A 26,251-nucleotide genomic window follows, 5' to 3' on the forward strand; every position below is an offset into this window, starting at 1 on the left:
GACAGTAAGAGCTGTTCGGCAGTGGAATATGCTACCAAGGAGTGTGGTGGAGTCTCCTTTAAGCAGAGGCTTGACAGCCATATGTCAAGAATGCTTTGATGGTGTTTCCTGCTTGGCAGGGGGTTGGACTGGATGGCCCTTGTGGTCTCTTCCAACTCTGTGATTCTATGATAACTTACTGGCCAATCAAGTGCGCCTCTTACTTGCATGGCGCAGCAGGACTACGTTTCACCCAAGTAATCTGGATATTGTATTCTGGGTGGTTCCCAGGAGATAGTAGTGGATTGGGAAATAGATTTAGAATGATGGATTACTGGCAGGTGGAGAAAACAACAATTCAAACTTCAAACTTGTTATTGTAATCAATATATTGATATTTTCAAAATTATGTAATGTAAATGCTCTTATAATTTTTCCTTTTGGTTACTTACGAGATTTAAGGAAATTATAATGCTTATGTATTGTGAAGCTTTCCCACCATAATATGTTCCATATATCCGTAGAAAAAGCTTTCATCTACTGAAGAAGAATTCTAAATTGTTGAGAGAGCTGAAAAACTTGGACTCGAGGCAATGGTGAGTTATGTTTTTAGCTAGGCAACCACTAATGGATACATTTACAGAATGAGGTCCAGTTTATTATTTTATGTTCATGGAAAACTGAAATGTGTTAGGTTTATTTTTATTTAAATATCATATGGCTTCTTGTAGCATGGTCCAATTTAAATAGGAATTGTAAGTGTGTATTTTTGAAGAAATTCCATATTAGAACAGATTTGATCCTTAAACAATTTTGGATTGGCTTCAAGTACTAAATTTGTGGAGGGTCTAAATTTTAACTTTGGCTCAGTTTGTTGAAAAAGTATGAAGAAAAGCTTATGATGTAGAATTTGGGGCATAAACTAAGCATAAACCAGAGCTCTCCAAGCAATATTTTGGCCCAGGGTCAACAACATGGTGCCTATAAAACCTCTAAAATCCATAAGCACCAACCTGGTACCTGTGAATCCTTTCCCTGGTGCCCATGAAACCTCTAAAATCCCCTGCTCCCTTCATCAATTATTATCTTTTTCTGCCTTGAAAAGTACATAGACTGAAGGAGAACGTTGGAAGAATGATACTCTTCCTCTTTCAGCTCTTTTTCCAGGTTCAGGTTAATTCTGTTGAATCTGATTTTGACATAAATCTCTTTGAAAAGCAGTGTATATGTATGCACTTTCACTCTGCACTGAAGACTAAAGCTCACTGGTAGGGCATCTGTTTTCCTATAGAAGGTCCCAGGTTGAATACCCAGCAACTCCAGGTAGGGCTGGAAAAAGATTCCCTATCTGAAGTCCTGTAGAGTTTCTGCCTGTCAGTGTAAACAATTCTAAGCTACATAAACTAATGGTCTGCAGTGGTATAAGGTGGCTTAGTAAGTTCCTATGTTCTTCTCTTTCTGTCATTTGGAGAGAGGGTGATCCAGGACAGGGTGCAAGAAGTGACCAGGAGTGGTGGCTCATATTTGCACTCACTCAAAAACCCTATTTTGGTCAATTTAGGGTGCAATCCTATACACACTTGATGACCTCAAGGATCTAATTGAGAATTTAACAGTACCAAATATGAATTTGGTGAGGTAGATGTGTTTTCTAAAATAAAGGAACAAAAGGAGTCTTAGCAATAATTAGTAGCATATTATTCCACAATAAAGATTCACTACATACACAATTTGAAAGCCAGATTTAAATAGAGGGCAGAAATTGGAAAATAATTCCAGTACAATTGAAGACCTCAAAGGTCCTTTAGGCACCTCCTTCAGTATATGCACTCGACAATTGTAGCATGTTGCAGCATATGCCAATAGCTGCATCATCGCTAAGTTGCCTATCCACTTCTTGGTAACCCATCTTATGTAGCTTCTTATCCATTACAGTGGTACCTCGGTTTATGAACACAATTGGTTCCGGAAGTCTGTTCATAAACTGAAGCGTTCATAAACTGAAGCAAACTTTCCCATTGAAAGTAATGGAAAGTGGATTAATCCGTTCCAGACGGTCTGCGGAGTACTTAAACTGAAGCGTTCATAAACTGAAGCAAACTTTCCCATTGAAAGTAATGGAAAGTGGATTAATCTGTTCCAGACGGTCTGCGGAGTACTTAAACTGAAGCGTTCATAAACTGAAGCAAACTTTCCCATTGAAAGTAATGGAAAGTGGATTAATCCGTTCCAGACAGGTCCGCGGAGTACTCAGCCTGAAGCGTACTTAACCTGAAGCATGGGTGTAATTGGTTCCAGAAGTCTGTTCATAAACTGAAGCGTTCATAAACTGAAGCGAACTTTCCCATTGAAAGTAATGGAAAGTGAATTAATCCGTTCCAGATGGGTCCGCGGCGTTCGTAAACCGAAAATTCGTAAACCGAGGTGTTCATAAACCGAGGTTCCACTGTACATTGCACTTGCCTACAATGTGGATGCTATTGACTCCTTATGGAGCCTGTCTTAGCAGAACCCTTTAGACCTTTGGCTGACTTCCAGTGCACTATCTGCTACACCTCATATTCAGAAAGGTTGGTTCTGGGCCCAACTGCACATAGGAAATTCATCACTATTGTGAGTAAGGAGACCAGATTGTGGCTCTGCAGTTTCTAAGAATGAACTATATTATTTCTGCTTTTATGAATAACATTGATTTACTATTTTATTTAATAGTATTCAGTTACATTTTACTCAGAGTGCACTAATTAAAATTAATGTGCCTAGCTTATATCCGTTAATTAATTTCAGTGAGTCTGCCCTGGGTAAAATTTAGTTAAATACCATACGTTGCCCGCTCTTTCTATTATGTGGCCTTGAGGTGGACATTGGCAGCATTTACTTTCCATTTCCATCCTTCTTGGCATGTTGTGTTGTCTGGACCAGGGATAATAGCTGTCAACCCTCCCGTTTTTTGCGGGAAACTCCCTTATTTCAATCCGTTTCCCGCTGCTATCCTGGATTGTTAGATATCCTGTAAATTTTCCGGATTTCAAAGGAAGCAGCTCCTCTCCCTCCCTGCTGGCCAGGGAGGCTCCACTGAGCCCCCCCCCCCCCCGGCGAGCGAGCAGCCAGCTGCCGCCCGGTAAAACACCTCGCTCGGTGGCTGGCTGCTTGCTCACTTGCCGAGTGCTGCCGGAAATTGCCTCTGCGCATGTGCAGAAGTGATTTCCGGTGCCCAGACATGCAGACACGGGCAGCCTGGCACCAGAAGGGTGGGCATGCACAGAACCGATTTCCGGTGCCGCACCGCTGGGTGAGGCTGCTGATCCCAATCTGGAAGTTGACAGCTATGCCAGGGATTGTTATACCTAACTTGAGAGTTTAAACAAGCAATGGAAGCTACCAACTCCACCATTGCTGTGGGTAAGTTCATTCTCCCTTGAAAATCATTCAAAAACATTTTAGTGTGACCCTACTTCATACCACATGTCATTTTCAGAAAAGTTTCACATATTTACAAAAATCAATGTTTAATAGTTTCATTTATGGTTGCTTTGGGTTTTTTGTTATTTCCAATTGCAGCCGTGAAACTCACAAGATTGCAGTATTTTACATTGCTGAAGGACAGGAAGATAAATGTTCAATATTGTCCAATTCAAAAGGAAGCCAAGCATATGAAGAGTTTGTTGCTGGTCTTGGCTGGGAGGTAACTATTAGCCAAATATTTATTTTTGAAGTGATAAAATCAGTGTCAGCCCATAAATTAATTGCCATATTTTGAGCAATGTAGCAACTTCTCAACTGTTTGGCAGTTGACCACTTACAGTGGTACCTCAACTTACGAACGGCTCGACAACCAAATTTTTCGACTTACGAATGGGGGTAATGATCGTATGCTTATGAATGTCTCGACATCCAGAAAAAACCGCGGAGGTTTTAGATAGGGATTTTTCAACTTACAAATTTTTAGATAGGGTTGCTTCGACTTACGAATTTTTCCGTTTCCAGTGCATTCCTATGGGAAATCACGTTTCCATGGCGTTTTTCGACTTACAGAATTTTTGACTTACGAAGGTGCCTTCGGAACAGATTAAATTCATAAGTCGAGGCACCACTGTATTCTTGCAATGCATGGCTTGCAGGGCCAGTGACAGACTTCAAGTAGAGTCTAAACAAACAGGCTGGGTATCAGAGGCACCAACTTGGGCCCCAGATTGTGAGTACCCAGTGGCCCTTGTGCTCGACGTTGGGCTCCATGCTTGGCCTTTACAGCAACTGGGTCGAGGCCTCCGCCCCGGGGCATCCATTGAGGCTGCAGGTGTGCTTCCACAAGTGTGGCCTGGCTTCCAGGGGTGGCTGTGGCAGGCCTCAGTGGAGGCCTCATGGTGGAGTCCTTGGCCTGGTCGCTGCAGAGGCATAGCTGTCAAGTTCTCCCTTTCTTTAAGGGAAATTCCCATATGCTGAATAGGCTTCCTCGCGAGAAAAGGGAAAACATGACAGCTATGTGCAGAGGTGCAGGCGGCGGAGGCCTTGGCCTGGTTGTTGCGGTAGGGGTGGGGCCAGCAGGTGCTGGAGCACACATCTTAAGGAGTGGCGCTCCTCTCCCCCCTCAACATTGGGGGGGGGCTCAGCCCCCTGCTTAAAAATATTGTGGAGGCCAAGGTTCCCACAGTCCTGTGAATATGGCTCCTGTGCCAGGTCCTGACACCAGACATGACAGCTTGGCTCTCTTACTGGAACATGGGAGGTGGCTTGTTTTATGACACATTTTGAGCTGTGGCATCTGTGATAAGCAGGTCTGGAGGCAGCTGATGTGTGAGAGATTCTATTCTGTTGGCCCTATGCATTTATGATTTCTGTTTTGGGGGGAAATGTTACTTATTATTAAGCTGCATCAATGTTCATGGTGCTTTACAGAGTAGCATAAAACAATACAGGCCCTTGCTCTGCAGGGACTAAAATGTAAATTATAGTTGCTGAAGTAAGCTTCAGAAGTGAACTTCATGTTACACACTCTATTGTTGAGATCACTGAAATATACAATTGTATGATTGTAGCACAAAAATGATTCAATTTTGGAGGCTATCTTTGTCACACAGTTCAATGAAATACTAAGAAACCTTTTTTTAATAATGTATTTTTGAGGTTAAAAGTATTTATAAAAATATTACATTTTAATATGCAGCAAACAATACCTCTATCTCCAGTGTTAGAATTGTCATTAAATGTAAATTCTAAACCTATCTGCATGGAGATGCCCCATTATTTTAATTGGAATTTCTTAGGATTGCAGATTGAGAGTAAATTCTTTGTTTTTACTTGATTAATTAAGGTTGATCTTTCAACTCACTGTGGCTTTATGGGGGGCCTTCAGCGTAACGGCAGCACAGGCCAAACTGCACCATATTATGCTACATCTACCGCAGAAGTTATTTTCCATGTGTCTACACGAATGCCCTCTGATTCAGATGACTCGCTGACCAAAAAGGTAAACATAGAACTAAAAGTCCTACAATATAGTGCTCCTTTAAAGATATTTGTTGTGGATCATGTGGACAGGGAAATTTTCAAATGTTTTATGCAGAACTTGAATTGCACAAAAATGGGTTAAGAACGTAAATAAAATGGCACACTCCAGAGATGCTTGCTTGCTTAATTTCATTTCTATACCACTTCATATTTTTAAGAAAAAATCTCAAAGCGGTTTACAACAACATTAAAACATCAAATAAAACAATCCAGAGTAAAACATTACTGAAGAAAGTAAAATATAAAGTATACATTCAAACCAACATAATTAACGGGAAACTATCGTGCGCTGCTCTGGTTCGCCAGAAGCGGCTTAGTCATGCTGGCCACATGACCTGGAAGCTGTACGCCGGCTCCCTCAGCCAATAACGCGAGATGAGCGCCCCAACCCCAGAGTCATCTGCGACTGGACCTAATGGTCAGGGGTCCCTTTACCTTTACCTAAAATATTATATTAAACATTTCAAATGAAAGCATTTCTAAAGGAAGTCAAATATAAAATGCACATTTAAAACAGCATAATTGACAACAGGATAACGTATTATCAATTCAGCATAAAACAAAACTGCTGCTGTTGCTGCCAATCCTGCCTTGGTGGTTCATGGCAGGCGGCGGCTGTAGAAGCTCAAGCCTGATGACCTGGGTGATTTAGAAGTCTTTCTAAATCTGCTGCCATTTGATTCTTGATACGCAGCAAAACCGCCTTTTCTTTATTTAAAAGACTAATATCCTTCTCAAGCTGTGCAATATGTTCTTTCTGTAAATGTATCTGAGAAGCTCTCTGCTGTACAGACTCAGTGAGATACCTGTAAGGCTGTTGTACTTGGTTCAACAATGAATTACCTCTGTTCCGCTCTTGTGAAATTTGGGCAACTTGTTCCTTCTGATGCTCCAAATCTTTTACAAGCAATGTAAAAGATGTACGGTACGTAAAAGCAAGAATCAAGTGAAATCCTTCCCCCTCCATTCGCAAAAGCTCTTCCACCTCAAAAGTCACAGTAATGGCAGGTTCCAAAGTGTTCCTTGATAGATGTGTGATTGCCTTTATGCTCCCTTTTCACCCAAAGAACAGAAGACTGGTACAATCTCTCTACAGGTATAAATGCTGCTAGTGCAGGGGCAGCCAACAAAGTGTTCTCTAGATGTTGTTGTATTACAACTCCCTTCATATGCTGCCTTAGCACTACTCTTGCATCCTCTTAAAGGGGTGGGACTTTGATGTGGCAGTGACACCTTGGACAAGGGAAACTATCACAGTTCAGCACGCATTCATAGAAGCATAGAATTGTAGTTAGAAGGTACACCTAGGGTCACCTAGTCCAACCCCCTGCTAAACAGGAATATCGACTAAAGCATCCAGGACAGGTGGGCATCCAACCTCTGCTTAAAAACTTCCAAGGAAGGAAGAGTCTACTGCCTCCCGAGAGAGACTGTCCCACTGTTGAAAAGCTCTTACTGTCAGAAAGTTGACTATAATGTAATAGGCACCTTTTATTACCGTTTATTTTTTAACTGATTTTTCAGTTAGTGTAAAAATGCTTTTCCAGCTACATTTTTTACAATATTAGAAAAAAAACAACTTGAATTAAAGTGTGTTATAGCACCATAACACTGTGATGCCTTTTAAAACAACAACAACCCTTTCCAGACATTGCCTTTTCAAGAATGTGGTTAGTGGCAATGTCAGAAAAGAGTGTTTTACATCATGTGCATGGAGCTTTAGTTGAAAGTCCGTTAAATTGGACTTTCCCACCCACATCATCTGTCACATCAGCTGGTGTAGATGGAACATAGAAAGATGAACATACTGAGAAAGTACGATATAACCAGTCATGTGGAAGCCCAGTTGCAATTCCGCTTGTAGCTGACAGTGAAAGAGCAATGATTATTAATGGTGGACACCACCCCACCCCAGCCAATCTGGAAGTTGGCACTATCTACAAACCTTCTAGTGCCTGTTCCTGAAACTGAAACATCAGATTTTCACAGGAAAAAGAGGGGGGAAAGTAATGTTCCCAAGCAGTAATGGCATGTGCCCCAAGGCATCACTAGAAATCGAAAGTCTCTTCCACCTGTTGCAGAAGAAGTGACCCCCAAATTGGAACTGTTTACAAGACGGACACAGATCCTCATAAAAGGCACTCCATATATTGTGGCTTTCCCTACTTACCGGTACCTTTGCTTTCTTTAATAGTATTTCTTCGTCTGCTCTTTCAAACCACTCTAATCCTCTTTTTGGCTGGCTGTATAAATGCCACAAACAATAAACCAGAGAGTGAAATCTCCCCTTCCCCCACTCCAGCTGCTTCTGTCTGTTGCAAAACAAGTGATCAAACAGTACCAAGGAAGCATTCTCCATTTCACACCTTTAGCCGGCATATTTACTAAAAGCCACAATACCCGCCATCATTTCAAATATGAAAATAGAGACTCTCAGGAGTGCCAACTTGGCACTGCAACCATGGGTGCCCAGTGCCATGGGTGCCTGGCCCCTTCATGGGGAATTTTGTGGGTGCTTGGGCTTCCAGGGCCCCAGGGAGTTGGGACCTATGGACACTCTTATGCATACGAACACCCAAAGATCTTTGATGAGAACTACCCGCATACAACATTTACACAGAAGCTCCTCTCTGAATTAACCTCTCCTGACTTCTGTGCAGTTGTCATTACAAATTACACTCAGCAGTGCTTACTATCTGGATAAGGAGCAATGAAAGTTTGTGAATCTCTGGTGCACGTGTGCATACAATTACAAGATAATTAAAAAACAAATTGAGAATAGTTATTTACTAAGGTCAGGTAAAAGAAAATTAAATCAAACATTTATTGCACTCTGTTAACTAGCACAAAACACTGTCTAAATTTATTTTCAGGAGTCTGGTGTCTGTAATTTAATTCTGATTATTTTCAATCAGATGTTTGGAAACTGAAGCCGGGCACTTTTAAGACTGCTTTTGGGTTTTTAGTAAGGTATATTTAATATACCTCTGAGTCTTTTGAACTGTTCAGGTAATAACTTGCACTCTGACCAGTTTTGTGTCCTGTTTTTTCCTTTGCCCGTTTCCAAGCATAATAAGCAAAATTATGAACAACTTGCTTAGCTAACAAACTCAATAGCATGACAGAAGGTCATACCACCTGCCAGCCAGAAAAGCTGCCTTTAAATGTGACCATTCTGCAGCAGGCGGCATATTTTGTGACCCACAGAATAAGACAGATGTCATAGTAATAATTATTAGAGATTCTATTTTTAATGAAAAGTAGTTGTTCCCACATGTGTTTTGTAAAATAAGTAGAGAATTCTAATGAATGTATATTGTCATAAAGTGAAATAATTAGGAGCATATCCTAATACATATGCTAGTACATGGTAACATATTTAGAAATCACATTTTTGTGCTTAAAAAATATATATACCGTAATACATGGTGTTAGCTGCAATATTATTGTCATTACTGATCTTTTTTTTTGGAAAATAAGACATATTCCGCAATACCTTTTGGAATCCAATGATTTATCATTATGAATAGCATTACTGTTTCGTCCAGACATCCTGCAGCCACAATGGAAATGAATAGTAATAGCAACATCCTAATAGTTTCTTGTCAAAGCTGTATGTTGCTTTTTTATATACAATTAGCTGCAAAGAGCGTCTCAGTTCAGAAAGCTGGGTACAACCCCCTACTGAACTCTTGCTCCTTTACTCAAGAAATTCATTAGTTATAGCTAGATTAGATTTTTAGCAGCTAATCTCACTGCTGTAGGGGTTTGCAAAGTGGAGACAGAGCTGTGCTATTGGATTTGTTCAATTCATTTGACTCTAGGACTATAATTGCACTTATGTCTTACAAGGCTTTTTATAGCCTAAGGCTGGCTGGCAGCAGAAAACAAATTGGCAATGAATACAGTAAGAGTGAAAGGGAATGAAAGGCACACATTATCAGTCTCCAGGCAGTGCTGTTCTGGCAGGAAGTTTCTTGGTTAATTTACAAATAAAACTTCGATTTTAGGATGGGCACTCTGTCAGGCAGACAATGGGGATGTCAGGACTCGCCATTACTCAGTAAAAGTAGCAGCCATGCCTACCCCAAGCAGAAGTTCTTCAATCACACAGACAACTCCTTTCTGGAGCCAGCTGGCTCTGTAATGCAATTAGTTGAAAAAGGAGGTCAGACTATTAGGTGTGTATACCATGACCACTGTTAGCATTGGTGTGTTGCCTGGGAGGCATGTTGCAGGATAGCTGAAGCAGAGTGCTTTTAACGCTATTTAATTAAGTAGGATATGTGGAATGTCACACAACTAGGTTCCGAGCATGCAGTTTTTTCATAAGACTTTTTTTTGGGGGGGGGGGGGAATTCCCCCAGTAAATGACAGATTCTGATGTACAGATTGTAGCTGAGGAAATTAAGTCAGGACATGATTAATAGTAAAATTCAGATTAGATTCAATCAGATTGATCAACCTTTGGCATGTGAACACTCACTTTTATCTATTCCTGAAACATTAAAAACCTAAGGCTGCTTACGCATGTAGTTAAAAATGTAGGTATATATTATTTCTCTTTTTAATATTATCTGCAATTTAGAATTAATACTTCCCTATGAGCATTCTATAAAACTTGTAAAACTGACACTGAGCGACTACTGAGCTCATTCACAAATCACTTAAAATCAGTTCACCTTTTAACCATAGTTTAGTTTAACATGCTAGCGTGTGCTGCTGCATCACTCTTTCCCTACGGTGGCGGCAGCAGCGGCGGCCACACTGCCAGGAGGTAAACCATGGTCTGGCCTTGAGTTGCGTCTGAACCCAACCTTGTGCTTTGTTTCTCTCCAAATAAACTGCAAGCCATAGTCAGGTTTGTCCTTGGCTTACTGCACATGGTTTGTTGGGGGACAAATCACAACCCCATCTTCAGATATAAAACACTAAGCCAGAACAGACCAGCAGCATGGCGCCAGCAGGAATTGGGACAGCAGCAAAGCACTCATGGTTTCAGCAGTGTACACCAGTATTCTGCATGTTCATCTTTAAACCATGGTTTAGTTTAACTATCTTAGTGCGATGGTCTAAATTGGAAGGTATACCCCCTTTGTTTATAAATATTTATTTTGAGTATATTTATCTTCAGTATACACATCTTGTTGCTTTTATTTTAAATGCTACTATTTCTGTGTTTTGAACATTAATGGGTGTAGTTGTTTCTTAAACAAAGCTGCATGGTTAAACATTAAAATATTTTATACAGTACTGCCCTTACAATTAAGGAATCTAGTTCATTGTCTAATAATTATGCAAGCTTAAGCCCTTCAGCAGATGTTTGAAACGTTCATTTAAAACTTTCCATAGATCAGAATTCTACACCTCCATGAGGCTACTTCTATTTTCTGGCTACTGTGTTTTTAAAAGTTTTGCTTTTCTGATTACATTATTTTCTCTGTTTTATTGTGAACTCGTTTATCACCCTGATAAACATTTGTTCTCCATCTTCTTTGCCGCAATATATTTGTGAATTATCACGTACTTTTAATGTTTGCTTACTCTTTCTTCGGCCTTTTCTCATCTGTGTTACAAATACTGCTCTATTCTTCATTTGTATTCTTCATTTGTATTCCCTGAATTACCCCCAGCTTGCTCTGTGTGTGCCTTTAGCTACCACATTTGAACATGTCTTTCATTTAAATCTTATTTTTCTAATTTTCCTTTTTGCTCCATTGTTTGAAACTGAAATCATACTTCATAGTATTCACATACATAGATTTCACTGCAGATTCACTGTGTGTACTCACCTCACCTTGAGTGATTAATAAAGTTATTTGCACTGCATATAGGACAGACCTACTGTCGAACATCACTGATTGGCTCCTCCCATTTTGGCAATTATTGATTAGTACTCTTTTGGTTCAGCTGTTCAATCAATTGCATAATAGTGTGTTGTGATAAGTATTTCTCCAATATGTGGAAATGTCATAAGTTTTCTGAAGTAAAGAAACAGCATACAGAATATCCTCTTAATTATTTTTGTCTTTCATTAAATTGGCTTTTAAAAATATATAATCAATTTGGTTTGACATGTATTTCTCTCAGCAGAGCCAATTATTATATTCTGTTGGTATTATTTCTCATAACGGTGTTTAAACATTATGTGATTGTCCTAATCTAGGCTAAGCACCAAATTTGAATTACAACACTTATTTGAGTCGCTTTTGTATCAGTGACTGCATTCTGTGCTGATTGCTGGCCCTCGGCTAAGACAATAAACAAAAGTGTTGGCTTCTTGAGAAGAAAGTGTTTTTTGAGAAAAAATAAAGAACTGCAGCTATTTTTAAAATTTATATCTCCATCACCACCACCTTCCTCCAAGAAGTTTAGAGCAGTATTTTATTCTTGAAACTACCATGTGATCTGCATAATTAGTTAATAATTTGCGTGGTATTTGCATAATGTGCAAATTAAGCTATCCAAATTTGAGGTACTGGAATATATCAGACATCAGCTTTTCTACACCTTCTCAGTTTACCTCTTGGCTGATGAGGGGTTTAAGTCATATTCAAACTAGAATCATAGCTACTACACCCAAATAATTTATAGTACAGTTGACACTTATTTTAATATGTCAGATTGATACATTTTACTGTAAAACTGATGCTGTTAACCACACTTATGGTCTAATGAAACTAAGCTGGGTTTAATTTTCTTCCTCCCAGTTAAACTTTGTACACCTGAAAAACATGTCTTCCCATTGGAAATCTTATTGCACAACAGGACTTTCAGTTTCTCAACTTCCTCTTCTAGGCCCCATGAGCCTCCAAACTCAGTTCAGTGGACGCCACAGTCCTCCAGAGCACATTATGGGGCACATGGGAGGGAGAGAAGCAGCCTCCTTCTGCAACTAGACATCCACTCACACTATATTAGATTCCACCCTCAGAATTTTCAGTTTTCATCAAAATATTCTGGTTTCAGCTATTCTGCAATATATAAGGACCCTGAAAATATCCAGTTTCCATGACAAGCAAGTGAAGAACTAGCTTCTTCAGAATCAAGTTATCTTTTATTCCCAACCAACTGCTTTTGAATTATCCCAAGGTGTGTTAACTAAGTGAATGTTTCTGGTTTTAAACCTATGCTTCCGACCTTGAAAGTCAGTCTTTTATGGATAGCACTATACTAACACAACATAATCCTACAAGCTGATCTGGATTTAACACAAAATCAGTTTAGTTTTATGACAATGAGCCTTAGCAAGGTTCAGTTTTACATTAAGCGCCACTTGTTGTCCAAGCCCAACAAACTATGGCTAATCAATGGTTTAATTATGGTTTGTTAAAACAAGACAACTTGAAACCATGGCTTATTTCAACAAACAGCAGTTAAGTTTAACTATTCATAATGCTAAATTGTGGTTAATATGTAACTGAGGCAAAAGCTTCGATCTCGCAGCCAAACAAAAGGAGGAGAGGCGACTGTAGAGCTCTTACGCCTGAGGCTTGCTCCTGCACATTCTCATAACTCTAAACTGTAGTTTAGAAGTACATCAAACTATGACAGTCTCTCTAGCCAGAGTCCCATAAATATTTTGAATAAGATGGATTCCTTTAAGGAGAAAATGTACAATTTTTTTATTGGCACATTTACTGCTGGTGGTATTATTCCATTTGTCCACCAACTCCTCAAGTTGTGTTCATCACCCTGATTAATAGCAAGCCAATTTGCCGTTTCAGCTTCGTCACTTGGGAAATGATGAGGTTCATATTGTGTGGTCTGAGCACACCAGAAATTATCGCAGGGGTATTATACCAACAGATTTTGGAGATGTTTTAATTATTATTTATCCAATGAAGAATCACATGTTTTTCATAGAGATCACAAAGAAACCAGAGGTATGTTCTTGATTGTTTTATTTTATGTATCATGGCTAGTGTTTGTAATAATGCTCAAAGACAGCTCAGTTGAAACAAACTCTGAATGCTTTTTCTAAGTTGAATGGGAGCATCTGATGCTGCGTATTCTCACTTTGTATTTATTATAAGAATTTAATAGGTTGCATCCAGTGTCCCTTGTGCTGAATGAAGGGGTTTTTTTAATCCATCACAGGTTTCCATCAGCAAAATTGGGAGGAAGGTGATTTTCACCAGTTCCCCCTCTCCCCTGTACCCCTTCTTACACCTATACATAATCTTCTCCATAGGGCGGTGGGTTCTTGCAGAACAGAGTGGGAAGTGGCACAGGTGACTGCAGGGAATTAGTGGAAAGCACTTCTCTCTCCCTTCTGGTGATGGAAGCCTCCACTGGGTCAGAAAGCCTTTCATGAGTTAGAGAAACACTGCTGGATGCAACCCAGTATGATAAAATGCTTAACAAATGAATAACTTGCGCTGCTTGAGTAGCTTTTCACAAAATGACATAAAAAGTTCAATTTGAGCAAGACATGAATTTGTACTCGAAAATGCGAGGAGGAAACAAAAATATCTTCTGTATAAAGTAAGGAGGGTATTTGAAAACATTCAGGATTGCTTCTCCCACAGTAGAAAGCACAACTTGGACTCCTCTGCTGGTAGAGTTGCCCCCAACCCCTATAAATAGTCATAAATGAATACAGAAATGTGGAGAATTCCTGAATTCCTATTCATGAATTTGAGGTTTTCCACAGAGAGGAAGGAGAACTCTCTAATGATGGAGGAAAACAACCTGTGCGACACAGGCTGTTAAGGTAGAATTGTTTTATAGACTTCTGGGCTGCCTGGCTGACTACAGACGCAGATGCCAAGGACAGAAGCAGGATACTCCTTATTGAAGGGTCTCACAGTGGTTTTTCCACAGGGGCCAAACTAATCTTCCACAGTTCCAGTCCCAGAATCCTTTGATAGGATTTTATCCATAAAATGGTTGGCTCGAGCTAGGCAACCAATCACATAGTCAACAAGCGCTACACATTTCCAGTGGCCACACCTCTTATGGATGCTGCTCTAGTAGTGTGTTCATCTGAAGCTGTTTTACCCACAAAGGAGAAAGTGGGCTCAAAGATGCAAAGATGTCCAAGTGCCACTCCTGAAAAATCACTACTTCTGGTCTGTTTCCAAAGCTTTGATTAGAATATTAATGGGCTTTAGACATGCATCCAGTTATGCATATTTTATTCCATTAGAAACCATTGCATATACAGTGGTGCCTCACTTAACGAATGCCCTGCTTAACGAAATTTTCGCTTAACGAAAGGTTTTTTCTAGCGGAGGTTGCCTCGCTAGACGAATTCGTTTTCATCTAGCGAATCACGGTTTCCCATAGGAATGCATTGAACTTCAATTAATGCGTTCCTATGGGCAAAAAAAAATAAAAAAAAAATTCAATACATTCCTATGGGATTCGCTAGACGCATTTTTTCGTTATAAGAAAAGACCCGTGGAACGAATTAAATTCGTCTAGCGAGGCACCACTGTATACCAAATGAAGTTTTAATAGCTACAATCTCAAACCCAATAAAAACATATTTTAAAAAATAATTGTTCAGTAGCACCTTAGAGACCAACTAAGTTTCTTCATTTGAGGTTTCGTGTGATGCACACTTCTTCAAATAGACTGAAACAGAAGTCACCAGACCCTTATATATAGTGAGAGGGTGAGGAGGGGTATTACTCAGAAGGGTGGTGGGAATGGGTGATTGGCTGATAGGTGTGGTAAACCTGTTGACGACTGTTAACGTCTGCAATTGGTCTTACAGGAAAAAGCAAGGGAAAAGATGGCCATCATGCATAATGAGATAAGAATCCAATGTCTCTATTCAGTCCCCTCCCCACCTTCTCACTATATATAAAGGTCTGGTGACTTGTGTTTCAGTGTACAGTATCTGAAGAAGTGTGCATGCACACGAAAGCTCATACCAAGAACAAACTTAGTTGGTCTCTAAGTGGCTACTGGACAATTATTATTTTTAATTTCTACCGTGTCAGACCAACACGGCTACCTACCTGAATCTAGAACCAAGAAAAACAGCCATTTTTTAATAGGAAGCTCTCATTGTACAGTTGCTCACCCTGTTTTCCGGTTTTCTATCATTTTCCACAGCACAAAACATACAGCAAAACATCCAGATGAGCCTGATTTTAACCTATTCAGCTGTTACAATAAGGGGAAAATGTGCAGCTGCCTAATATGCTTTAAGATTGTGGCAAACAGGCAAATCCTAGTCAGGCTTCCTGGGACAGGTCTTGCTGTTCCCCTGAGGCATTGGAGCACCGTAGAAAAAGAAAAATTGATACAGATACTGAAGCAGATGATGTACAGATAACTAAAAGGCAAATGCACTCAGAATAATAGGAGCCAAGCCAGCAGCAGAAAGAAGTGTAGATGCACCTCTCATTGCATCTTAGCGACATGTGATTTTCTTGAATTTATCAGTGCCTGTCCTGCCACCCAGTAGTGAAGTCTCTTTTCCCATAAGGATAAAATAACACTTATATCACAGATTAATTCATCAGTTACTGTTATTGGAAAATGTGATTGATTTAGAAAATGTTTTTCATCCATCAGGTTCTCAAAAAGACTTTCATAGGATGAAAGTACTAAAATATAGCAACTGTAAACAATAAAACAATATAATAAATAAAATTGTATTATTAAAACTCATTTAAGCAGATGGATATAGAAAAATGAAAGTGTTGTCACTTGACATCAAAACAAAAATAACAAGCTTTATTAGAGTGGTAAAGCAAAGACAACTGAAATAATGTAGGAATGGTCAATTGATCACCCTTTTAGACACCAAAATCTTAAACCAAACCAATTTAGGATTACAATCCTACACATGCCTACCTAATATTGAGTCCCAGTAAATTAAGAGGGAACACTTTTCGGTAGACATGCATAGGATTGCACTTTAAACTTTTTTTTTTTTACTAATTGTTTTACCTAACAGTATCATTTTACTAAATTATTCAATTTATACCCTTTTTCTGTACAAAGTATACTGGACTCAAAGTATACTAGGCTAATGTGTTGTGTGTTCAAAGAAGCCATGCTGCAGAAGGAAAAATACCAAAGTGGAAAATTGGTGTTAGTTTGCCTTTTAAAATATAACTATTACAATGCAATAAAACTAATCCAGGTATTTCCAGGGCAAATATGTCTGACCTTCTGTTCACCAGCTACTGACCCCAGTGTGAATGAAAGAGGCTTGTAGAGAGAAATGACTGTTTGGCTGCAGTCCCTGGTATTTAAATTGTGTTCCCTAATCAGATAAAAAAGCTGTCACTTCTCTGTAAGGTTTCAGGATCCATGGTAACATTTGGCCTTTTATATACATAATGTTAGCCTTTTTGTTTGCATCTAAGGAAAGACACCTGGAGCAATGTTAACATTATCCATTTTAGTATTAATAGCTTCATTATATAAGAATCTCTCATCCAATAGCTGTTACTTCTGTTACATTGCTACAGCATGTATTGTGTTCATTTTTTATCCTCCTGCTTGGCAACCAGGCAATGATTTGCAAACTTTTTTGTCTTGATTAATTAACCAATATAATTATTGGGAACTGCGATGCAGTCTTTTGCTCAACAAAGCTTCTGAGAGAAAACAATAGTAAGTCTGTTAGTATGAATGCATTCCACGCATCACAGATGCATTAAGATATTCTAAACAATGAGACGAAAAGCTGCCCGCAAAAGCGGACAAAGAATGCCTTGCAGACTCTACACGCTGTGCATACCGCCAGGGACACACTGAGAGTTCCCTGGGACACAGATGCCTCGTTAGATTGCAGTTCTTCATCAGAGATTAATTCTCAGCCATTTGGTACAATAATTTACTCATTCACCAGCTTTTTAAACTATATTGTTTGCTATGGAATATATGTCTTTGTACTTTCATGGTTTGTTTAATCTTCATTATGTTTTATAATGGGATATAATAGTATTTTTAAAAAATTCTCAATAATTAAAATAGAGTAGAAGTTGCTATGTGGGGAATCTTAGTTTCATCATGTAATCACATAAAATGTACACAAAACTACTAAGTGATTTTAAGATCTGAAACAGACATGAGACAGACAATCTCTATTGGAAGCAGTCCTCCTTCTGAGACCAGATGAGTTTCCTATGACACTGGCATTCAGGAACACTCCTGTGCATTTTATTTAGATTTATTTAGATTTATATCCTGCTCCATCCCCAAAACTTTCTAAATATATTTTCATGTACCATGTATGTCAAGATGACCTAAAAACATGGCAATCAGTTTTAAAATAATATTTAAGTGGTTCTTCTCATTGTGCATTTCTAGGTGGACACACTAAATAGGCTAAACTTACCAATTTAGAAATTATTATACATCCTAAAACACCCTTATATTCATAAATTTCCAGTTCAATGCTATGTGCAGCTGCTGCACTATAGCAGGTCATAGAATAAAAATGCAAGTCATATTGCTCTAGGCTTGTTGGATAGCCTAGATTTCATAGAATTGTAGAGTTGGAAGGAACCTCAAGAGTCATCTAGTCCAACCCACTTAAAGACTGATGGCCAACCCCTCTGCTAAAAAAACCTCCAAGGAATGAGAGTCCACCACGTTTGAACACCTCTTATCACCAGAAAGTTCTTCCTTATGTTTAATCAGAATCTCTTTCCTTATAATTTGATTTGGGTCCTACCCGCCAGAGCAGGCGAAAACAAGCTTGCTCCATCTTCTATGTTACAGCTCATATCTCCTCTCTGTTCTTATCCTCATATCTCCTCTCTGTTCTTATCCAGCCTAAACATATCAAACTCCCTCAACTGTTTCTCATTAGGCTAGGTTTCCAGACCCTTAATTATCTTGTCACCCTCCTCTGCACATGTTGCAGCTTGTCAATATCCTTCTTATATTGTGACACCCAGAACTGGTCACAGTACTCCAAGCACAAAAGTGTGGTACTATGACTTCCCTTGATCAGGACACTATACTTCTGTTGATGCAGCCTAGAATGGCATTAGCTTCTTTTGCTGCTGCACCAAAACGTTGGCTTATCTTAGACTTGCGGTCTACTAAGACCCTATGATCCGTTTCACATGTACTACTGGCAAGCCACAGGTAGGTAACTGTGTTGGTCTGACGTAGTCGAAACAAAATAAAAAAAATCCTTCCAGTAGCACCTTAGAGACCAACTAAGTTTGTCATTGGCATGAGCTTTCATGTGCATGCACGAAAGGTATCTGAAGAAGTGTGCATGCACACGAAAGCTCATACCAATGACAAACTTAGTTTCTAAGGTGCTACTGGAAGGGGTTTTTTTATTTTGTACTGGTAAGCCAGGTGTCCCTCATCTTATATCTGTGCAGCTTAGTCTTCTTGCCTAAGTGTAAAACCTTACATTTGTCCCTACTGAAATTCATGCTGTTAGTTTTGGCCCAGTTCTCCAATCTGTTTTAAGGTCTTCTGCAGCATTAGCAACCCCTCCCAGTTTGGTGCCATCTGCAAATTTGATGAGGATCACCTAAATTCCTTCATCCAAGTCATTTATAATGATGTTGAACAACAACGGGCCCAGGACAGAACCCTGTGGCACCCCACTTTTCGCCTTTTTCCAGGATGATGAGAACCATTTGTGAGCAGTCTTTGGGTTCGGTCAGACAACCAGCTAGAAAAACCACCTAACAGTTACAGGTATCTCATCCAGCCCAGTTTTACCAGCTTCCCTCCAAGAATATCATGAGGGACTTCATCAGAAGACTTACTGAAATCAAGATATATACGTCCACAGCATTCCTGATCCACCAAGTTTGTAACTATATCAAAAAAAAGAAAGAAAAAGAAGTGAGATTTGTCTGTCATGACTTGTTTTTGAGAAATCACAGTATCCTTTTCTAAATCCTCACAGACTGACTGCTTAATTATTTGTTCTAGAACCTTTCCAGGTATCAACATCAAGCTGACCGTTCAGTAGTTACCTCAGTCTTCTCCCCCCCCCTTTTTGATTATGTGAAAACATTTGACTACTCTCCAGTTTACCAGGATTTCACTTGTCCTCCAAGAATTCTTAAAAATTATAGACAGAGGCTCTGAGATACACCCACAAGCTCCTTTAGTACCTTTAGGTGCAGCTCATCAGATCCTAGAGATTTTGAATCTGTCTTTTTTCTGAGGGTCCTGGAGAGGGTTTCTAAGAATGACTATTGTATTGACTAAGGATGTAGTGTGATTATTATTTTTAATTGTTGTTTAGTCGTTTAGTCATGTCCGACTCTTTGTGACCCCATGGACAAGAGCACGCCAGACACTCCTGTCTTCCACTGCCTCCTGCAGCTTGGTCAAACTCATGTTGGTAGCTTCGAGAACACTGTCCAACCATCTCGTTCTCTGTCATCCCCTTCTCCTTGTGCTCTCCATCTTTCCCAGCATCAGGGTCTTTTCCACGGAGTCTTCTATTCTCATGAGGTGGCCAAAGTATTGGAGCCTCAGCTTCACGATCTGTCCTTCCAGTGAGCACTCAGGGCTGATTTCCTTCAGAATGGATAGGTTTGATCTTCTTGCAGTCCATGGGACTCTCAAGAGTCTCCTCCAGCACCATAATTCAAAAGCATCCATTCTTCGGCGATCAGCCTTCTTTATGGTCCAGCTCTCACTTCCATACATCACTACTGGGAAAACCATAGCTTTAACTATACGGACCTTTGTCAGCAAGGTGATGTCTCTGCTTTTTAAGGTGCTGTTTAGGTTTGTCATTGCTTTTCTCCCAAGAAGCAGGCATCTTTTAATTTCATGAGTGCTGTCACCATCTGCAGTGATCATGGAACCCAAGAAAGTAAAATCTCTCACTGCCTCCATTTGTTCCCCTTCTATTTGCCAGGAGGTGATGGGATCAGTGGCCATGATCTTAGTTCTTTGATGTTGAGCTTCAGACCATATTTTGCACTCTCCTCTTTCACCCTCATTAAAAGGTTATTTTATTCCTCCTCACTTTCTGCCATCAAGGTTGTGTCATCAGCATATCTGAGGTTGTTGATAATTCTGGCTTGGGATTCATCCAGTCCAGCCTTTCGCATGATGAATTCTGCATATAAGTTAAATAAGCAGGGAGACAATATACAGCCTTGTTGTACTCCTTTCCCGATTTTGAACCAATCAGTTATTCCATATCCAGTTCTAACTGTAGCTTCTTGTCCCACATAAGAGATTTCTCAGGAGACAGATGAGGTGATCAGGCACTCCCATTTCTTTAAAAACTTGCCATAGTTTGCTGTGGTCAAATGCTTTTGCATAGTCAATGAAGCAGAAGCAGATGTTTTTCTGGAACTCTCTAGCTTTCTCCATAATCCAGGACATGTTTGCAATTTGGTCTCTGGTTCCTCTGCCCCTTCAAAATCCAGCTTGCACTTCTGGGAGTTCTCAGTCCACATACTGCTTCAGCCTGCCTTGTAGAATTTTAAGCATAACCTTGCTAGCGTGTGAAATGAGCGCAATTGTGCGGTAGTTGGAGCATTCTTTGGCACTGCCCTTCTTTGGAATTGGGATGTAGACTAATCTTCTCCAATCCTCTGGCCACTGCTGAGTTTTCCAAACTTACTGGCATATTGAGTGTAGCACCTTGACAGCATCATCTTTTAAAATTTTGTCAGGAATGCTTTGATGGTGTTTCCTGCTTGGCAGGGGGTTGGACTGGATGGCCCTTGTGGTCTCTTCCAACTCTATCATTCTATTCTATGATTCTAGGGGAGGCCTTTTTGAAAAATGCTTCCACACTAGCTATACCTCTTAATTGTGGTGAATAACAGTAGCTGTTATTAAAAAGGAAATTAAAAAGACAAGTGGTGCAGTTTTCACTTGATGTGACAGGATTCTGTTTTTGTTACCCTGGTTTAGACTTTAGAGTAAATTACTTGACTGTAATATATTAGTCTGTATCAGGTGCCCTAGTATGTGTGTTAATAACTGAGAGTTGGTCTGAAAACATAATATATTTTATGCATGCACCATCTTTACTCTGTTTGCCGTTTGTAAGCTTGGTGCTTACAGTAAAAATTGTAGTTTGATTTTTGTGCTTCAGCAGTAGTTCCACACTGAAACGGACCATACAAGAATGTAAGATCTTCTATGGAACATTCTGTAAGTTCATGGGTACTATCCTTCAGTAAAAGTAGCACCTGTGCAACCTTATTGTATGTGTTCATTATCTGTCAAAGCAGGACATTGGCTCTTACTGAGTTGTATTTAAACACAGACTTAATTTACTGAACAAGAAAATAGATAATTAATATAGCCACCTTATATATTCTAAAATGTTTGCTGTTGAGTCATTCTATATCAAGTGATCCAACTTTTTTACCTCATATCATCCAATTTTCTTAATATTTTGTACACTTGTTGAATAATCAAAACCAAGTCTAAATCACACGCTGGCAGCAGCGGGAGGCGCCATTAGTGAAAGCGCGCCTCATGTTAAGAAAGGTTTCAGGTTACAAATGGACGTCCGGAAAGGATTCAGTTCGTAACTGGAGGTACCACTGTACATGTCTGCCTTATTGGGTTCTATTTAGGATAAATGGGTCTTCTTGGAATAAAACATAACAGAATAAACAAGTCTTCAAACTATAATATCAGTTACTGCAAGCATTTCTTTAGAAAGTTTTTCAATTATAAGGGCATCTGAAAAGCTAGTCAGGCTTTTCTTTTAAAAATGTGTTCCAAAGTCAAGTGATAGCTTGCTATTACATGATAGAACTAACTCTTTGAAAGAATTCTTGTTAGGACTTCATTTCATGAACATTACAACAAAATACATATCAAACAAAAATATGAAAAAAGCCTTACATATGAAATGAGTCTGAAAGCATTCTTCCATTATTTATACTTTACACCAATGCACTTTTCAAGAGCATTTGTTGCACATGACATTTCATTTTATATCAAAGTGTATGTGTGGCCAGTTGCAGTCTTTGGTTCAACACTTGTTAGAACTTGTGCTTGCCCTGTCTTAAGTATCGCCCAACTAGTTGTTTTGGAGATACCACAAATAGGCAGCTTAAACTGAGTGGTTATTGGGAGTGAGCTCTTGGACATCTTTTTAAAGTGTTTTAAACTTCGGGTGTGGGTGTCTACATGTGTATACATACATTTATCCGTATTCAATACACTTGTACCCAAAAGATAATACATAAACATTTTAATTGAACACTTTACACATTTGCTGATAAAAACTACTATGTAACCTCGTCTCCAGTGTTAGTCTTACTCAGAGTAGATCCATTGAAATTAATGGAAATGACTAACTTAAATTCATTAATTTCAGTAATTCTACTCTGACTTCCCTTAGCCTTTCATTCAGTAATAGATACTGATTTAATGATACAATGCATTTTATTTTGACAGGTACCATTTTTTGGTCCTTTGTTTGATGGGGCAATTGTGACTGCAAAACTGCTGCCAAATCTTATCCGGGCCTCGTGCATCAATGCCAGCAGAGCTGTGAAGTCCCTTAAAACTCTGTATCAGAGCTTGTATCCTTTTATTTGTTTCTAATTCAGGACCGGGAATTACATCTGTTCTCTTTGAGGTAATTTTTCTACAAGAATGTTTGGTTTTGTGAAAGACTCTGCTGAAATCATTAAATCTTTATCATCAATAGCTACTTGCAGGGAATCTGCATAGCACTCTGAATATCACTTGGGGAGAGTGCTGTCGCTTCCCCATAGCATCTGGTTGACTACTGTGAATACAGGAGGCTGGAAAAGGTGAGCCTTTGACATCATGCAATGCAGTGCACCGCCAACCTCACTACCACCCCAACCCTGTCCAGATGCTCTATCAGATGGGCAGCTTCATGATCTTTCCTTCTAAATTGGGAATGAAGCATGGATATTGGCATTTGTATGAGAGAGAGAGAGAGAGAGAGAGAGAGAGAGAGAGAGAGAACTTTCAGAATTCTCGGAACATCAATACAGATTTCATTTTATGGTAGAGACTATGATTGTTACTATTTTGCTAAAAGTGACCATAATAATTTCAATCACTGCGGTTCGTAGAATTGTAACTGAGCCAACCTACAGGGAGCCAGCCCCCATCATCCTAACGTCCACCTCGCCAAGCACAGAGAGCAGCAGTGGGCCTGAAGCAGCCAGGGAGGAAGGGAGAGACTCGGAGGGAGAGAGCAGCCAGCATGCGGAACGATGGGAAGGCTCAGGGGAGGAGAGATGTAGGCAAAGGCTCCAGGATTCTGGAGAGCCATTGCACCGCTTTGACCAGGAGGAGGCTGAGAGGGCATCACTCCTTCCGGCGCAAGAGTTAAGGAGAGCACTGCGACGCAGGTCAAGGGGGAGGCGTTTTGGGGTGCCCCGACTACTTTGCTGGCGTAGGAACAGACGTACGCCATTGCCGGATTCTGGATCGGACTTAGAGGTCATGTTTTAAGCTATCTCTGTACTGTAAATACTATGCACAATAAAAGTCTTTAAAGACAAACTGGACTCAAGCGGAGTTACTCTAGAGTAGCCACGACGACCCTCTGACAGCAATCCAGCAATCTTTGCAGCTACTTTGGAGATGGATAAGGAGACACAAGCGTTGTTGAAGGCGGCAGACGTGGCAGCCCAACTCGTGCAGAGAGAGGCACACAATGCACGGCACGCAGCGGAGAGGCTGGAGGAGGAATCGGAGGACTGCAAGAAAAGAGAACGGGACCTTATGCAACACGCGGAAAAGCTCCAGGAACAGCTGGAGGAATGGAGGTTGGGGGACAGACCTCAAAGTGCGTTCGCATTCGGCAAAAAGGTACCGGCTCTAGTCAGCAAGTTCAATGGGGACCCCCAGCATTACTTAGGATTTAAAACGGGGGTTAATTTAGCCCTAGAGTTACAGAAGGGGGAATTCGCTGATGACCAGCAACGCATAGCGTACATCATAGAGCATTTGGAGGGCTCCGCATGGGATTGGGTCTGCCCCCTCATAGTGGGAAACAATCCAGCGCTAGCAGATCTAGACTTGTTCATCCAAGGGATGGATGTTTTCCAGTGAGGCACAAGCAGACTGCACCAAAGAGGAATTATTTGCGTTCAAGAAAGGTTCCAAGTCAGTCAGGGATTACTGGGCAAATTTTGCCATGTTGATTCACAGGCTGGGATGGGACTTGACTTCTGAGCCAGTCCAGACCATGTTTTATGTGGGTTTACATGCAGAAGTGAAGGACGAACTGTCCAGAGGACCACGTCCTCAAAGCATGGATGAGCTCAGCAAAGCTGAGACAGGAAGCGCGCTGGAAGGAGAGAGCGGGAGGGAAGAATGCATCTCCTTGGTTCCCATGCTCTCAAGAGAAGCAAGCGGAAGCCCAACCCAAGCTCCCTCCCCCAGAACCCATGGAACTTGGTGGGGTGTGTGCAAGGGAATTTTCAAACACAGCAGCACCCAGGAAGGAGGAGGGGAAAGGCGGGAACTGCTTTCTCTGCCACACCCCCAACCATGTTCACTGTCCACTACGCAGAGACTGGCAAGGGAAGGCGGGGCTGGCAGTTCAAGAGAGCTCGGAACAACCTCAGTCACAGGGAAACAACAATGCCTGGCTGCCAGTAACAAGGGGCAGCAGCCAGGCGCCTGAGCTGTGAATCAGCCCCCCCCCCCGCCTGTGCCACAGCACCCACCCACCCCCAGCGCAGGCGTGGTGGTGGAAGTGACTGTGAAACTGCCCAGTGGCTATCTCCTGGACGTCCTAGCCCTTTTGGATTCAGGGGCTTCAGCCAATTTTGCAGCTAAGTGTCAGATACAACTCCTGCCACTGGATTTCCCTCTCCACGTCACCACCATTGATGAGAGAGAGTTGTTGGGGGAAGCAGTCTCTCAGCAGACACCCCCCATGCGCACGACGATTGGGAGGCACACTGAGACACTGGCTTTTCACGTGACCACCCTGTCGGACCTGCCCATCGTCTTTGGCATGAGCTGGCTGGCGTTCCATGACCCGACCATAGGGTGGCACCAGTGGTCCCTCACTTTTGGGTCAAAGTATTGCATAGAGCACTACATGGAGAGGCAGGGCGACCAGGAACCTCTGGCCAAGGTGGTGATGATGGCAGTCAAAGGGGGGGCCAAAATCCCTAAGCCCTACTGGGACTTGCAGGGCATGTTCAGCGAAAAGGAATCTGACCACCTGCCCCCACACAGGCCCTTTGACTGCCAGATCAATCTGGTCCCTGGAGCCCGACTGCCACCCAGAAAGCTGTATTCCATGTCTGACCAGGAGATGGAAGAGTTGCGGGAGTTCATTGACAAGAACCTCAAGCGTGGGTTCATACGGGAGAGCAAGGCAGCAGGGGGCAGTCCTGTGTTCTTTGTGGATAAAAAGGACATCACCCAAAGGAGGCTGGTCATAGACTTCCGCCTCCTGAACAGCCTGACGGAACCTGTGGCCTTCCTGATGCCCCGGGTGGATGATCTGCTGACAGTGGTGCGCCGAGGCAAGATTTTCACTAAGCTGGACTTGAGAGGGGTGTACAACCTGATCCAGATAAGGGAAGGGGATGAGTGGAAAACCACCATATATACCCCACTGGGAGCCTTTGAGTACCTGGTCATGCATGCCAAGGAAGTGGAGTTCCTCAGCTATACGCTCTCCGACAAAGGACTAGCAATGGACAAGGAGAAGGTGAGAGCCATCCTGGAATGGCAGAGCCCACAAACACTCAAGGACACCCAGCGCCTTTTGGGCTTTACAAACTTCTATAGGAAGTTCATTAAGAACTTCTCATGTAACGGCGCCCATAACAAGCTGCTTAAGGGGCAAGCAGAAGTTCAGGTGGACGCA

At 41.0% G+C, this 26,251-nt stretch overlaps 1 protein-coding gene across 6 annotated transcripts in view; it reads left to right on the plus strand.

The window, feature by feature from the left end:
- The window catches only part of RALGAPA2 (Ral GTPase activating protein catalytic subunit alpha 2), a 187,340-nt gene that overhangs the window by 112,570 nt on the left and 48,519 nt on the right, over positions 1-26,251 (plus strand). For 5 of the 6 annotated variants that reach the window (XM_035101980.3, XM_035101982.3, XM_035101981.3 and 2 more), the window contains 5 exons: positions 504-575; positions 3,541-3,664; positions 5,291-5,446; positions 13,215-13,373; positions 22,831-22,958. In XM_035101980.3, coding sequence (XP_034957871.2) covers positions 504-575; positions 3,541-3,664; positions 5,291-5,446; positions 13,215-13,373; positions 22,831-22,958 — 639 coding nt within the window. The remainder of the gene's footprint in view (positions 1-503; positions 576-3,540; positions 3,665-5,290; positions 5,447-13,214; positions 13,374-22,830; positions 22,959-26,251) is intronic. The other variant, XM_088675912.1, reaches the window with a different exon arrangement.

The sequence above is a fragment of the Zootoca vivipara genome, chromosome 8 (assembly GCF_965207765.1).
Source record: "Zootoca vivipara chromosome 8, rZooViv2.hap1.1, whole genome shotgun sequence".
Taxonomy (NCBI): Eukaryota; Metazoa; Chordata; class Lepidosauria; order Squamata; family Lacertidae; genus Zootoca; species Zootoca vivipara.